General features: G+C 52.7%; 1 protein-coding gene across 2 annotated transcripts in view; it reads left to right on the top strand.

Moving 5' to 3' along the window:
* The window catches only part of LOC119395155 (nuclear factor related to kappa-B-binding protein), a 755,896-nt gene that overhangs the window by 339,915 nt on the left and 401,644 nt on the right, over positions 1-14,337 (top strand). For both annotated transcript variants that reach the window (XM_037662442.2, XM_049415825.1), the window contains exons 8-9: positions 1-104; positions 998-1,085. In XM_037662442.2, the coding sequence (XP_037518370.2) occupies positions 1-104; positions 998-1,085 (192 nt within the window). The remainder of the gene's footprint in view (positions 105-997; positions 1,086-14,337) is intronic.

The raw sequence follows: 14,337 nt of genomic DNA, 5'->3' as shown, positions 1-14,337 counted from the left end.
GTTCGGGTCGTTTCCTAAGCAAGTGCCTGACTCTATCGGAAATCACCGAGGAGCGTTTTCGAGACATGTTGTTGGCTCACCGGCAGAAGCGACTGGCTGGCATGGTGAGGGCTTTCTGTTTGACACAAGGAACACATAATCACAATATTGTAACTCATTGTAACCATCATAAGCTACGTATTGAGTTACTGAATTGCGAAAAAACAATTACACCATCTCCCGCTAAAGGGGACCATGAGGCGATGCGAAGCCGGAGCACTTGCACGATCGCGTTCCGTTGGCGTTCGTTGGGCATGCTACCGACCTCGGGCATGCTACCGACATCGCGTCGTGGAACGCGAAGAGGAACACTACGCGCGTCATGTCTTCTCTTTAGCCTGGCCGTTAATTCTCACAGGGCGAGTGGGGAACGCTGTCGACAGGTGCGCGAGAGGGAAGCAGCGTAGGAGAGGAGAGAGAGGGGGAGGGGACGCGCATGCGCTGGCACTCATTGCGGCACTGCGCAGGAGAGAATTTCGGCATGTCGAGCCCGCATTTCAGAGGAGTCAACCGAAGCAAGCGCTGGACAACGCGCGCAGCGCTCTACCGGCTTGAAGGAGAGGAGACTAGAGGAGGAGAGTAGCGCATGCGCTGCGAAAGCAGAAGCGAGAACGCAGGAGAAGCGCAAGCAGCTGCTGGGAGAGAAGTGGAGAGAGTAACGCGCAGCTGTTGGAGAGAGGGAAGGAGGAGAGTTGCGCATGCGTAGTGTGAGTGCGGACAAGCAGGCCGTGCATGCGTAATGTGAGTGCAGACAAGCAGGCCGCGCGACATACCTCCGAGCAAGAGATGCTTCGCATCTAAAACCTTCATTAATGAAATGTTCGCTACAGAGCCATGGCTTCTTTCGTTCTGTGAGACATCTATTGCTGCACTGGAGCTGAGGGGATATTTTTTTGTCTTCTGTATTGTGGTTTCGCTTGGGAAAGTTGCTTCTGAATGATTGCTGATGACATTTCAGAACACGGCTGAGCTGGACACCTCGTCTGTGACCCTGGAAGACGTAATTAGCCGTACCAATCTGTCGCGGAGGCCCCAGCTGCGACCTCGTAAGTGTGCTTCTTTGACATTCTAACAATATTTGCTGACCAAATTGCAGTCTTGCACTTGATTGAGTTTGATGAAAAATAGGGATGGCTACAATAAGGGCTCATTCTATGAAATCTGAAGAAATTTGATTGCTAAATGCTCCTCTGTCTGCAATAATAATTTCAGATGGTGAGTATGAGCACCAGAGGTGCTTCAAACAAGTCAGGACTAGTTCAAAATCACTGCAAAAGTTGAAAACAGTAAGTTTCTGCTCATCCCAGTCTCTGTGCTGCATCTGATGATAAAGCGCAGCGATTCTGCTCTTGCACCAAAGGGAATTTACTGTGCCAAACTGATAAAATGATGTAAATTGTGCCAAACTGTGCCAAATAGTCTCTGATTTGACAGCATCTATCACCAGCTCATCAAAACTTGTGCAGCCTGATCTTGGAGCCACCTTAGTCAAAACCACAAGCCAAGAATTATTCAGGAGACGAAACAGCGCTCGCACATGCGTCTCAGTTAAGCCACATCGTCACACATGATGCCGGTGCAGCTTTTGCTGTGCAAGTCTGCTCGACGGCAAGACGCTGTCTCTGCAGAGGCTCAGTGGCGATCGATCGAGTGGTGGTGATTCTTTGGGTGACGTTGTCTGCTCCCGAAACTGCATGTGTGCCACAAAAATGTTTGTGAATTCTGTTTCTGGACATTGCTGAATGAAATCTGAATACTGTAACAACAGATATAAAGTATATTGAGTGTCAAGTTCATAGGAAAGAACGTGAGCGGTGGGAACGTGCTGACAGTTCTCCTCAAATATACTTTCTCCATGCTGTGTAACCATTTTACACAGTATGAACCAACTAACGCAACAACATGTTTTGACTAGGTACATTATCACGTATCTCGGGGGCGCTTGCAATTCAGATGTGATTGAGAGAGACAGGAGACCGTTGTGGCACAGCAAACACCCTTTATATCACACAACACTGCAAAAGTCAACAAACGCTCAAAATTCACATGAAAAAGAAACTATTTGTACAAAATCCTGAGCTAGAAACCAATATCTGAACTAAAATAACAATCCATCCAAGTTAGGCTCAGCTCACTACCCCAAGTCAGTCTAGCCACTATGACTCCTCGGTCGCTACTATCGCTACGCAAATCGAACATTCTACTGTTCATGATGTCAGCTCTGTAACAAGGTATCCTCGCTGTCCCGTCGTGTTCATCGTTGACGTTCTTAAAGTGATCCTATGGTCGCCCTCTATCGGCATCCGCGGCGCTTCTCTCTATTGCCCGTATACCGGTCGTCGTCGAGATCATCATCGTTCTTGAGATCTTAGGCCTAATGGTGTTCGGCCTCTGATAAGTGCCGCCCGACCAAACGGAGAACATGGCGCTCCAGGGACTGTCGTGCGGGTCGCAGCCGTCCTGCTAAGAAGGTGAAGCTGCTGGTGCACTGGGAACTGCTGGGACAAGGTGCTGCAAGTCTGGGGAGCCTCGCTTGGTTGCTACCAAGGTCTGCGGCCTCCCCTGGGCCTATTGTGCCACCGCCTCCAGATCTGGGCCCCTACTGCTCTCTCTGCGAGTGCGACGCTGGCTTCTTCAACCTTCCTCGTCTGGTGCTCCAGAGAACGATGCATCCTCCTGGGGTTTCTCACCATGGCTAGGGTCGCGTGCCACGAGCCCTTCTCCAACCAATCGCGCGCGAGGACGTGGCAGAGGTGCACACCATCGTGTAATTTTCTGCTCATCGCACACCGTCACCACTTTCTGACGTTCGGCACATGCCTTGTGCCCTTTACTCATTACATGCTTTCTCCATGGTTTGTCATCCAGTAGAGCTTTTTTTTAGTGTCTTGCACCAGCACATCCGGGTATACCACACTTGTAGTTTCTTCGCTCGCCGTAAATACCCCCCTCCCCCTGTTAAAAGGCCCCGCCGCGTTTGAGTGCGTGAGTGCAAGGATCCAGGTTCAAATATTTTTCTTGCCTTTTTGAAATGTTATCGCATACATACAGTAAAATACCGAGCAAACGTTGCCCATTAGTAAGTCGAAATAACTGGCAAAGTGGAGGGGGAGCGCCTTTCCATAATGGCACCACAATGGCGGCAGCAAAGTTTTCCTGCCAGAAAAAAAAATGGAGTGCATGTGGACTTCCTCAGATGTCTTCTCACTCTCGTTCATGGCACGGCACATTACAACGATGGCTCAAAAACACCAGAAACACAATGGCAATGAGATCAGACTGTGGGAAGCGGGGCATGTAAGCACCTCCGATGATGAGCCAACCCTACAGCTGTAAGCAACGAACACAAATATTGGAGGCCTTACTTTTGCTGACTATGTCGTCATAGGTACCAACATGGAATACAGATCTTGAAGGCTATTCTTTTGCTTGTGGGACCCATAAAATCATCTTGGGTGTCTTGCGTTAAGTTTGGGGTGCGATAATTATGGGAGGGGGTGGGGAATCAAATATTGAAAACAAATTTGAGGCGCACTTGCTTAGAATAGAGCTGCTAAGCAAGATTGGAGGGGATTCAAGCAGGCCAGTATTGCATGGGCGTGGTGCCAGATCGGGATGTGGAGCAAGACGCGGGAACGGTATTGCCGCGTGTCTTATTTTTCATGAGTTGAAGCTTCACCCACAAAGCCTGTGGGCAACGTGCTGCGCAGGCTGCGCCGCGATGTGTAAGAAGCTTCGCGATTCCTTTAGAACGTCCCGTTAAGATTGCGCGCCGCACGCGAATGTTCCATCTTTGTCGACAGATAACGCCGTCACCAGCGATATCGCTGGAAAGTTCGATAGCACCTGTATAAAAGCCAACGCGCTTGACTGCTTGTCAGTTGATCGACGGTCGACGCTCTGTTCGGCGCTGTCAGTGTATTGCTGTAGTTTGACTTTCAGTTTCCCGGCCACAAGTTCGGCCAAATAAAGAGTTTCATCTCTGACGTGCTGACTGCTGCCTTCGTCGATGTCACGACCACGTGACATCTAGTGGAGGTGCTGCTTCCTTGATGTTCCGGACACCTACGAAGAGCCGGGAACCAAGCCCACAGCGTGTAGAAGACGTCGAAAACCTCATGCAACAGCAAGCTAGCCGCAGGCTACAAGGCTTGCAACCCGAATACTGTCTCCTAACGGACGAGCCAAGAGCCACGGCGACGAACACAATGGGCGCGGTGACAGCCGTAGCGTCCCCTGCAGCTGTCGAGATGCAGCCGCCCAGAGAGCCGCCGATCTTCCATGGATCACCAAGCGACAACCCCGAAACCTGGCTCAAGACGTTCGAAAGGGTCTCAACCTTCAACAACTGAGACTCCGGGGACAAGCTGCGCCACGTCTACTTTTACCTTGAAGGCGCAGCAAGGACCTGGTTCGAGAATCGGGAGTCCACTCTTCGAACCTGTAACGTCTTTCGCACCGCTTTCCTGGAGACGTTTGCAAGCGTCGTCCAAAAGGAAAGGGCCGCAACCTTGCTGGAGACACGGGTCCAACTTCCAAATGAAAGCGTGGCCATCTTTGCAGAGGAAATGACCCGGCTGTTTCGCCACGCTGACCCTGCCATGCCCGAGGACAAGAAAGTCCGCTTCCTCACGCGAGGGGTAAAGCAAGAGCTCTTCGCTGGTCTGATGCGGAACCCACCTTCGACAGTCCAAGAATTCGTCTCAGAAGCGACGACGATTGAGAAGACGATGGAAATACGAACCCGCCAGTACAATCGCCGTTCGATTGAAGACAGCTGCCTCCGACGACCTGCATGAAACGATCCGAGCGATCGTTCGGGAGGAACTGCGCAAGCTGTTACCCTCACCACAGCCTCAAGTGGACTTGATCGCAGAGCTCGTTCGTTCAGAAATCCAGCATTCGCTGGGCAACCTTGAACCGCCACTGCCTCAGCCGCAAGCCAGCAGCTACGCTGCTGCAGCCCAATGCAACACCTCCGCTCCTCGCCCACGTCAAGACGCCGTGCCTCCGCAGCAGTTCGGCCGCCAGATGCCGCCGCCACCACCACCACTGACGCCCTACCGTCCTCCTGTCGCCCAGCGCTATGCCCCGCGCTACATGCCAAGGAAGACTGACGTTTGGCATGCCCCTCACAACCGCCCGCTCTGCTATTACTGCGGGGAGGTTGGCCACACGTACCGCCGCTGCCAGTACCGACTGATGGGGCTACGCGGTTTCGTCGGGAACGCGCCGCGCCTGCAGCCAGGTGAACGACCTCGCGGCATCGACGACTACCTCACCAGAACAGTGGCAAGAACAGCGACCTTCCTGCTCGCCGTTGCCCGGCCGCTACATGTCACCGCACTGCCGGCAGTACACTGGCCCAAACCGGTGCCGGTCGCCTAGCCCGTACCCGGAAAACTAAGGACAGCAACTGATGGAGGTGCGGTTGCTGAACGGTGAAATGCTGAAGCTCCTCCGCCGTTGACGATGATGCCGCGACGAAGTTCCAAGCCCCCGCCGCACGTCAAACAACATCCTGAGGACGAAACTTTGCGACCGGAAGCAGACCTGACGACGCAACGCGGAAGCTGTGGTGCAAACCGACGTAGCCGTGACCCGACGCCGCGACGTAACCACAACGCAAGAAGGTGGACTAGGGACCTCGACGTTCTGGTCGACGGCCACAACGTCACCGCTCTCGTCGATACTGGAGCCGACTATTTCGTCATCAGTGGGCCGTTCACAGCAAAGTTGAAGAAAGTTAGGACTGTTTGGGAAGGCCCCGAGATCCGGACCACTGGAGGCCATCTGATAACGCCGATCGGTGTCTGCATGGCGAGAGTCACCATCAATATCCGGACTTATCTTGCGAGCTTTGTAATCCTACAAAACTGCTCCAGGGATGTGATAGTTGGAATGGACTTCCAAAGTGACCACGGCGCCGTCATCGACCTGAGGTCTGAGTCGATAACACTAACCTCAGACAAAGCGCTCCGGCCCCATGCGACGCCAGGGAACTATGCATTGAATGTGATAGAAGAGTAGGTAACCGTTCCGCCGTGCTCCCGTGTCATTATTTCTGTCGGCACCGAAAAACCTGTGAACCTTGAAGGCGTCATCAAGGGCGATGATGCCTTCTCCTAAACCATCAAATTTGCGTCGCACGAGGTATAGCAAAGGTAGTGCTGGCAAACTTCAGCCACGAGTGTAGGCACCTCAACATTGGTACGACGGTTGACTACATCAACGAATGTGTAGCCGCCAGCGATGCTTTCGTCCTCTTCGATGCCGCCGAACCGGATTTTGACGTCAACCCAAGCCTTCCGAAGGTTAAGCAAGACCAGCTTAAAACCCCGCTCCTGCAGTACAAGGACTGTTTCTCATCGTCATCGCGGGTCCGACAAACGCCCCTTGCTAAGCACTGCATTATAACAGAAGAAAATTCTCGACCACTCCGTCAGAGCCTCTACAGGGTTTCGACTCGAGAGCGCGACGCGATAAAGAAGGAAGTCGACGAGATGCTACACGACATCATCATCCAGCCGTCCAAGAGTCCGCGGGCGTCACCCGTGGTGTTAGTGAAGAAGAAGGACGGGACATTGCACTTCTGCGTTGATTATTGGTGCCTGAACAAAATCACGAAGAAGGACGTGTACGCCCTCCCACGGATAGACAACACCCTGATCGACTTCACAAGGTGACGTACTTTTCGTCGATGAACCTCAAGACCGGCTATTGGCAGATGAATTAGATGAAAGAGACCGAGAAAAGACCGCTTTTATAACACCCAACGGCCTCTTTGAGTTCAAGGTCATGCCTTTCGGTCTTTGCTCGGCACCTGCAACGTTCCAGTGCGTCATGGACACTGTATTGGCCGGATTGAAGTGGCAGATGTGCCTTGTGTATTTGGACGACGTCGTCGTGTTTTCCTCGACCTTCGACGAGCATCTGCGGCGGCTTGAGGCAGTACTTCAAGCAATCAAGACCTCTGGACTGACCCTGAAGCCAGAAAAGTGCCGATTTGCCTACGACGAGCTCCTGTTTCTGGGACATGTGATCAGCAAGTCTGGAGTGCACCCAGACCCGCTAAAAACAGTTGCGATCGCCGACTTTGCGCCACCCACCGACAAGAAGGCCGTGCGCTGATTTCTTGGCTTATGCGTCTATTACAGACGCTTCATCAAAAGCTTTTCACGAATCGCCGAACCACTGACGCTTCTCACGAAGACTAACGTGGAATTCAGGTGGGAAACGGCGCAAGTGCAAGCATTTCAAGAACTTAAAGGACGCCTGCAGACGCCATCCATACTTGCGCATTTCGACGATTGCACCGATACGGAAATACACACCGACGCAAGCAGCGTAGGACTCGGTGCCGTCCTTGTGCAAAAGAGTTCTGGCTTGAAAGGTTCATCAGTTATGCTAGCCGGTCCCTATCCAAGGCAGAAGCCAACTATTCCACAACAGAAAAGGAATGCCTTGCCATCATCTGGGCTACGTCAACATTTCGCCCCTACCTCTATGGCAGGCCCTTCAAAGTTGTCAGTGACTATCACGCCTTATGTTGGCTAGCTAACTTGAAGGTCCCTTCAGGTCGTCTCGCATGATGGAGTTTCAGGCTTCAAGAATCCGACATTACCGTCGTGTATAAGTCTGGCGAAAACACTCTGACGGTGACTGCCTGTCTCGTGCCCCCGTCGACGCGCTGCCGCAACACGACGACGATGACTGCTTCCTCGGAACTATAAGTGCCGACGACTTCGCTGAAAGGCAACGAGCCGACGCGGAACTGGGGGGCCTTATGGTGTACCTTGTGTGTAAGACCGCCGTTGTTCCGTCGTTTTTCTTACGGCACGGCGTTCTCCTGAAGAACTTCTTGCCACTTAGAACTGCCTACTTTCTTGTCGTGCCCTCATTGTTGCGACCAGAAGTCTTCCAGGCCCTACGCGACGACCCGACGGCTGGACACGGTGCTTCTCGCACGCTCGCCAGTATACAGGAAAGATACTACTGGCCACGCATTGCTGCCGATGTCGCCCAGTACGTTAAGACTTGCCGAGATTGCCTGCGACGGAAGACACCGCCGACTAGGCCAGCGGGACTTCTGCAGCCAATCAAACCACCTCATCGGCCGTTCCAGCAAATCGGGATGGACCTACTGGGGCCGTTCCTGACGTCGACTTCTGGCAACAAGTGGATCGTCGTAGCAACTGAATACCTCACCCGCTACGCCGAGACAAAGGCCTTGCCCAAAGGCAGTGCCGCTGAGGTAGCCAAGTTCTTAGTGGAGAACATCGTGATGCGTCATGGCGCCCCAGAGGTCCTGATCACAGACAGAGGTACCGCCTTTACTGCGGACCTAACTCAGGCGATCTTGAAGTACAGCGAGACGAGCCACCACCGCCTACCACCCGCAGACCAATGGCCTCACGGAACGTCTAAATAAGACCATCGCCGACATGCTGGCCATGTACGTCGACGTTGAGCACAAGACGTGGGACGCCGTCCTTCCATACGTGACCTTCACTTACAACACGGCCGTCCAAGAAACGATGCAGATGACGCCGTACAAGTTAGTCTACGGAAGGAGCCCGGCGACGACGCTCGTCGCCATGCTACCCAACGTCACCGACGAAGAAAATCTCGACGCCGCCGCTCACTTCAAACGTGCCGAAGAAGCTCGACAGCTCGCCCGCCTGCGCATCAAGATCCAGCAGCACAGCGACAGCTGTCGCTACAATCTTCGACGATGCTTCGTGGAGTACCAGCCCGGCGACTTTGTCTGGGTCTGGACGCCAATACGACGACGCGGACTGAGCGAGAAGCTTCTTCAACGATACTTCGGATTGTACAGGCCACATCGACGTCTCGGTGCACTCGACTGCGAGGTTGTCCCCGACGGCATCACGAACTCTCAGAGGCGCGCGCCGAGCTCGACACGAGGTCGTGCATGTGGTGCGCCATATACTCTACTATGCTCGTTGACGCACCTGAGAGCTGTAATGTTTGCTTGCTTTATTAGTTTTCTTTAGTATTGAATGCATTCATGTTCTGTTTTTAAGCATCAGGACGATGCTTTTTCAGAAGGGGGCATTGCCGAGCGTCTTATTTTTCACGAGTTGAAGCTTCACTCACAAAGCCTGTGGGCAACGCGCTGCGGAGGTCACGCCGCGATGTGTAAGAAGCTTCGCGATTGTTTTAGAACGTCCCGTTAAGATTGTGCACCGCACGCAGATGTTCCAGCTTTGTCGAGAGATAACGCTGCCACCAGCGATATTGCCTGCAACGTCTTTTGGAGCTTCCATGGTCTTGATGGCTGCTACCTTGGCTGGGTCCGGCTTGATGCCTTGAGCGGACACGATTACTCCAAGGAACGGCACTTCGGACACCCCGAATAAGCATTTGTTCTTGTTCAGCGTGACCCCAGCCTCAGCAAGACGGGACAGAACCTGGTTCAGTCGGACCTCATGTTCCTCTCTAGTGCGTCCGAAAACGAGTATATCATCGATCATATTGGCTACTCCTTCCTGTCCTTCAAGAATTCTGGCCATCTGCTTCTGAAAATACTCGGGCGCTGAGGTTATACCAAATGGAAGGCGGCAGAAGCAGTACCAGCCAAAAGGGGTTATAAAGGTCGTGAGCTCTTGAGAGTCCGTAGTCAGTTTCACTTGGTGGAAACTCGCTGTGGCGTCCAGTTTGGAGAACACCGTTGCGTCTCCGATAAGCCCGAGGACTTGTTCGACCGTTGGGAGGATGTGGCGTTCTCGAAGTACGACTTCATTCAGCCGGGTTAAGTCAACACAAAGGCGGTAATCTCCTGACGCTTTAGGAACCACTACCAGTCCAGAACACCACGGCTTTGGATCGTCGACGCGGCGTTGGATCGTCGACGCGGCGAATCACTCCCTCACTTTCGAGCTTGTTGAGCTCGCGCCTCACGGTTTCGTGTAGCGGAATGGGAATGCGACGAGGCACACTGAGGGAGAATGGTGTAGCACCAGGCTTCAAGCGGATTCGATATTCCTCCTTGAGAGTGCCAAGTCCGCGGAACAAGTCAGCTTGAAGTGATGCCTCAGGGGACTGCACGCCGCCAAGGAATTTCACAACGTCGAGGGCTTGTATAGCCGGAAGTCCCAGAAGAGGGACAGAGAGCGATTCAATGACAAAGAGTCGCTGCAAGGATGTCTTCCCGCGCCAACGAAGTTGGGCTGTATATGAACCGAGTACCCGCAATGGTTGACCTCCAGGACCGGTAAGTACCGTGTCAACCTTGTCCAGCTTGGCTGCAAGCTTGGGGAAGTCTTCGGGTATAGCAGAGACTTCGGCGCCAGAGTCAACTTTAAATTGCATCGTGTACTCGTCCACGGTGACGTCCACTAATAAAGACTTGGCCCCCACCCCGACGGTGCTCAGGTGATTAGAGCTCACTCTTTTGTTTCGATTTCCGCGAGCGACAAACTTCCGCGAAGTGCCCCTTCTTTTTGCAAAAGTTGCAAAGCGAGTTGCGTGCCGGGCATTGCGCTCGAGGATGAACCGCGCGGCCACAGAATCCGCAGGTGGGCGTGTCTGCGTTCTGATGCTCGAAAGAAGGCTTCGCGTTCCAGTGATGTCGAGCGGCCTCCTGCATCTTTATAGCGTCCAGTTGCAAAGCGTTGGGACTATTATAACTTGCTCCAGCTTGCGACTGCCGCTTTTCTTTTTCCGCGTCTTCCGCCTGGCGTGCTTGCGTCCAAGCCTCTTTGAGAGTGAGTTTAGCGTTTCGGCAGAGCTGGTCTGAAAGACGCGAGTCGCGCAAGCCGACAACGAATCTGTCACGTACTAGCCTTTCTTCAACTTGCACTGAAGGATAGGCGCAGCGTTTCACCATCCTGCATAACTCGGCATAGTATCCGTCAACGCTCTCGCCTGGCTGCTGTACGCGTTTGTGAAAACGGGACAACTCGTATAGTTCGTTGCTTGGATGCACGAAATGCTCTGTGAAATGGTCTACCACGGTCTCGTAGGAAGTGAGGGACGCCGCATCGAGCGAAAATGTGTCGAGGAGCGGACGCGCTTCGGGGCCCATGCAATATAAGAGCGAGCGCACCTGTGTTTCCTCCGGTGCATTTTTGAGACCCCAGATGGCTGCGTAGTCCTCGAAGCGACTTTTCCATGTCGGCCAGGTCCCAGCGTTGCCGAAGTCGAACGGCTCCGGCGTCTGAAGGTTGACGCCCACCCACTTCGGGCTGGACTTCTCGGTAGGCATGATACGGACGATGGGTAAGCGCGACGTCGGTGCTCGACCACTTCTGACACCATGTAGTGTTATCGGTTCACTCGAGAATACGACGCAGTCATGGCATGAGCGCCGGTCAAGCCCGCAGTAAGACAACCGGTCACCACTGAACCCAAACAACAACTAACTTTATTCTACTCTGTACATCACGTACATCAAGGAGGGGGGCGCCACCTATTAGCACAATAGTAGCGACCTCTACAGAAAGTTCGGTAGCGCCTGTATAAAAGCCTATGCGCTTGACTGCTTGTCAGAGTATCGACGGTCGACGCTCTGGCCGCTATCAGTGTATTGGTGTAGTTTGACTTTCAGTTTCCCGGCCACAAGTTCGGCCAAATAAAGAGTTTCTTTTCTGACGTGCTGACTGCTGCCTTTGTCGACGTCACGACCACGTGACGTCGACTGCCCTGTCGTGTGAATGCTTACTGTGAAGCAGCTGTGGTATCTTGTAAGTCCGCCCCTTACCTCCCCGTGTCAACTCCTGATGGCAAAAAAGAAAGGTAAAAATTTAGAACCCTTCCACAATGTGAAAATGGAAGTCCAGCGAAGCTTTCTTCCATCTGTGTTTCGCAGCACCTCCTAGAGGTGACGTCAACATGCCGCGCGAATGGTGTTTTTGTCAACATCTAAGACGCATTTTTTTCCAGATTCTAGCCACAGACAGCCTCGCTGTAAAAAGAAAGCAAAACAAGTTATAGCATTAGTTGTAGCATTAGTTGTTAGTCAGTGCCAGTGTTTGTGTCATCTCTTCCTTGCGGTCCGTCCTACTTTGCACTGAAATTTTCACCTTGAGTTAAGTACCAACTAGGCCCAACTGATGTTTCATTCTAGCTATAGCATGTAGTCTCCTGTTGTACGTACTTTCAGACACCTTTAAGGAAGCAAAACTTGCAGCAAATCTCCGCCTCACAGGCATATGTATGAATGAATGAATGAATGAATGTTTATTCTACTAAAATACTGGAAATGGGCCTCGAGCAACAAGCTACAATGGTAGCCTGAGAAGTGCACGAAGCCCAATACAGCAAAAAGGCAAAAAAAAAAGAGAAAAGGACAGAGCAGCAGTAACGTGTGCTGCTAGGTGACAAATAGAAAAGAGCAAGCAATTGCGCTAGTATGCAAAGTAATAATCTGGAAGCGCTGCACAAAAGCTCTCGCTACTGTGCAGAGAGGCCTCAGAGAGAGGGAAGGGAACATTGGAGGAGCTTGGTTTGCTGAGGCTAGCTAAAGTGATGTTATGTTTTGCCCTGCGTGAAGCTATCTATAGCCCCGGTATGCATCCCGGCATGCCTTCCCGAGAATGGGGGTCTGTATCAGGGACACGGCGCGTACCCACGAATAGAGACGAATAGGGGAGACGTACACCAACTTATATGACATCATCTGTGTTGTTTCTTGCATGGCCATGTTGTAGGCAAAGATTACGTACGGAAGGATGGCATCCCTCATCTTGTGTTTGATGTCGACGTACATGGCCAATATGTCGGCGATGCTCTTATTTAGACGCTCGGTGAGGCCAATGGTCTGTGGGCGGTAGGCAATGGTCTGATGGTGGCTTGTCCGGCTGTATCTCAAGATTGTCTGAGGTAGGTCAGCAGTAAAGGCTGTGCCTCTGTCGGTGATAAGGATCTCTGGGGCAAGGTATGATGATGGACGATGTTCTCAACAATGAACATCGCAACCTTGGCAGCACTGCCTTTGGACGGAGCCCTTGTTTTGGAGTTGCAGGTGTGGTAGTCGGTAGCTATGATGATTCATTTATTTCTGGTAGTCAACGTTGGGAACGGCCCTAGTAGGTCCATCCCGATTTGCTGAAAAGTGGTTGCTGTTGTATCGACTCCATGTGTTGTGTAGGGTAGGAGCACGGCGTAACCTGCGGCGGGCCGGCAGAGAGGCCGAACGACGGGAGGGCGCGGGGAGTGACGACGCGTATACCAAGCTGCGGCGAGACTGACGGCAGACTGCTCTTCCGCGTTTAATGCAGGTGGTTTTAAGGAGGGGGAAGAAGGGCTATTGGTCAGCGAGGTGCGGGTCACATGACCGGCATGGCCACACCGGATTGGTGGTAGCAAAGAGGCATGGAAGAGACCCAGCTCTACCCAGTAGCATGAATAGAGACCCCTACCGCACTGGTGTTTTAGCATGTCACCAGGGGTCGCGCAACACAACATCGTCCCGCCCTGGGAGGAATTTCATCCTTATACAACCCTTGAAATATGTTGTACATCAGCAAACACTAAAAGCAAAATCACATTCGAGTTCAGATTGAGATGAGACCTGCAATAACGCAGAAGTTCAGTCCTAGGAGCACACATCACAACCTATGATACAGAAAACAAAATTCAGTTCAGCGACACCTCACACAAGTACCAGCCAGCACTGTTCAATGAACGTTCACACACGTGCACTAGAGCTGTAGGCTGGGGCTTATGCGTCCGCTGTGGGTGACGTGACCCAAACCCTGCAGTCGACGACTTTGCAGGAAACCCTGCAGGAAGACTTTGCGTGTGGCGGCTGTTGGGAGCCGACTTCGAAGACCTGTCCCCATCTCTTCCAGAAAAACTTGGCGGATTGCAGCTGCCGTGAGCAGATTTTGAAGGTCCATTCGTATTACTTCCATCACCCATGTTGAAATTCGGCGCATTTACTGTAGGTGAGGAGGAATATCCAGGACTTTCGTCCTGAAGTCCCAACGGGTGATACTGGGTCGCAGGCAATTGAAGCTGCGCTTCAGCAGATGTATAGAGTCGCACTGGACAGCAGCGCCACCGCGAATGGCCTGCGCAGGGAACACCTGGTTGCTGATGTGCAATATTGAATGCAGCCGTCGACTGCGTCCGTCGACAATGACGTCGTCCTGGAGCCAGCGCAGCTCACTAGCTTGGTGGGCACTGGCACGATATGCTGCTGCCTCTTGGCCCGTTGGACGTAGTCCTTGACACGTCTCAGGGGTCCGCCAGGCAGGTGCTCGAACCCCGGAGGTACACCTGCAGGAAGCTGCGAGGGAACTGGTGTAGCCAGACGACACGTCAATGTTG

Source organism: Rhipicephalus sanguineus, chromosome 5, assembly GCF_013339695.2.
Source record: "Rhipicephalus sanguineus isolate Rsan-2018 chromosome 5, BIME_Rsan_1.4, whole genome shotgun sequence".
NCBI classification, from domain to species: domain Eukaryota; kingdom Metazoa; phylum Arthropoda; class Arachnida; order Ixodida; family Ixodidae; genus Rhipicephalus; species Rhipicephalus sanguineus.
Note: the sequence above shows the minus strand (reverse complement) of the source record. Positions and strands in the feature narration are given on the sequence as shown.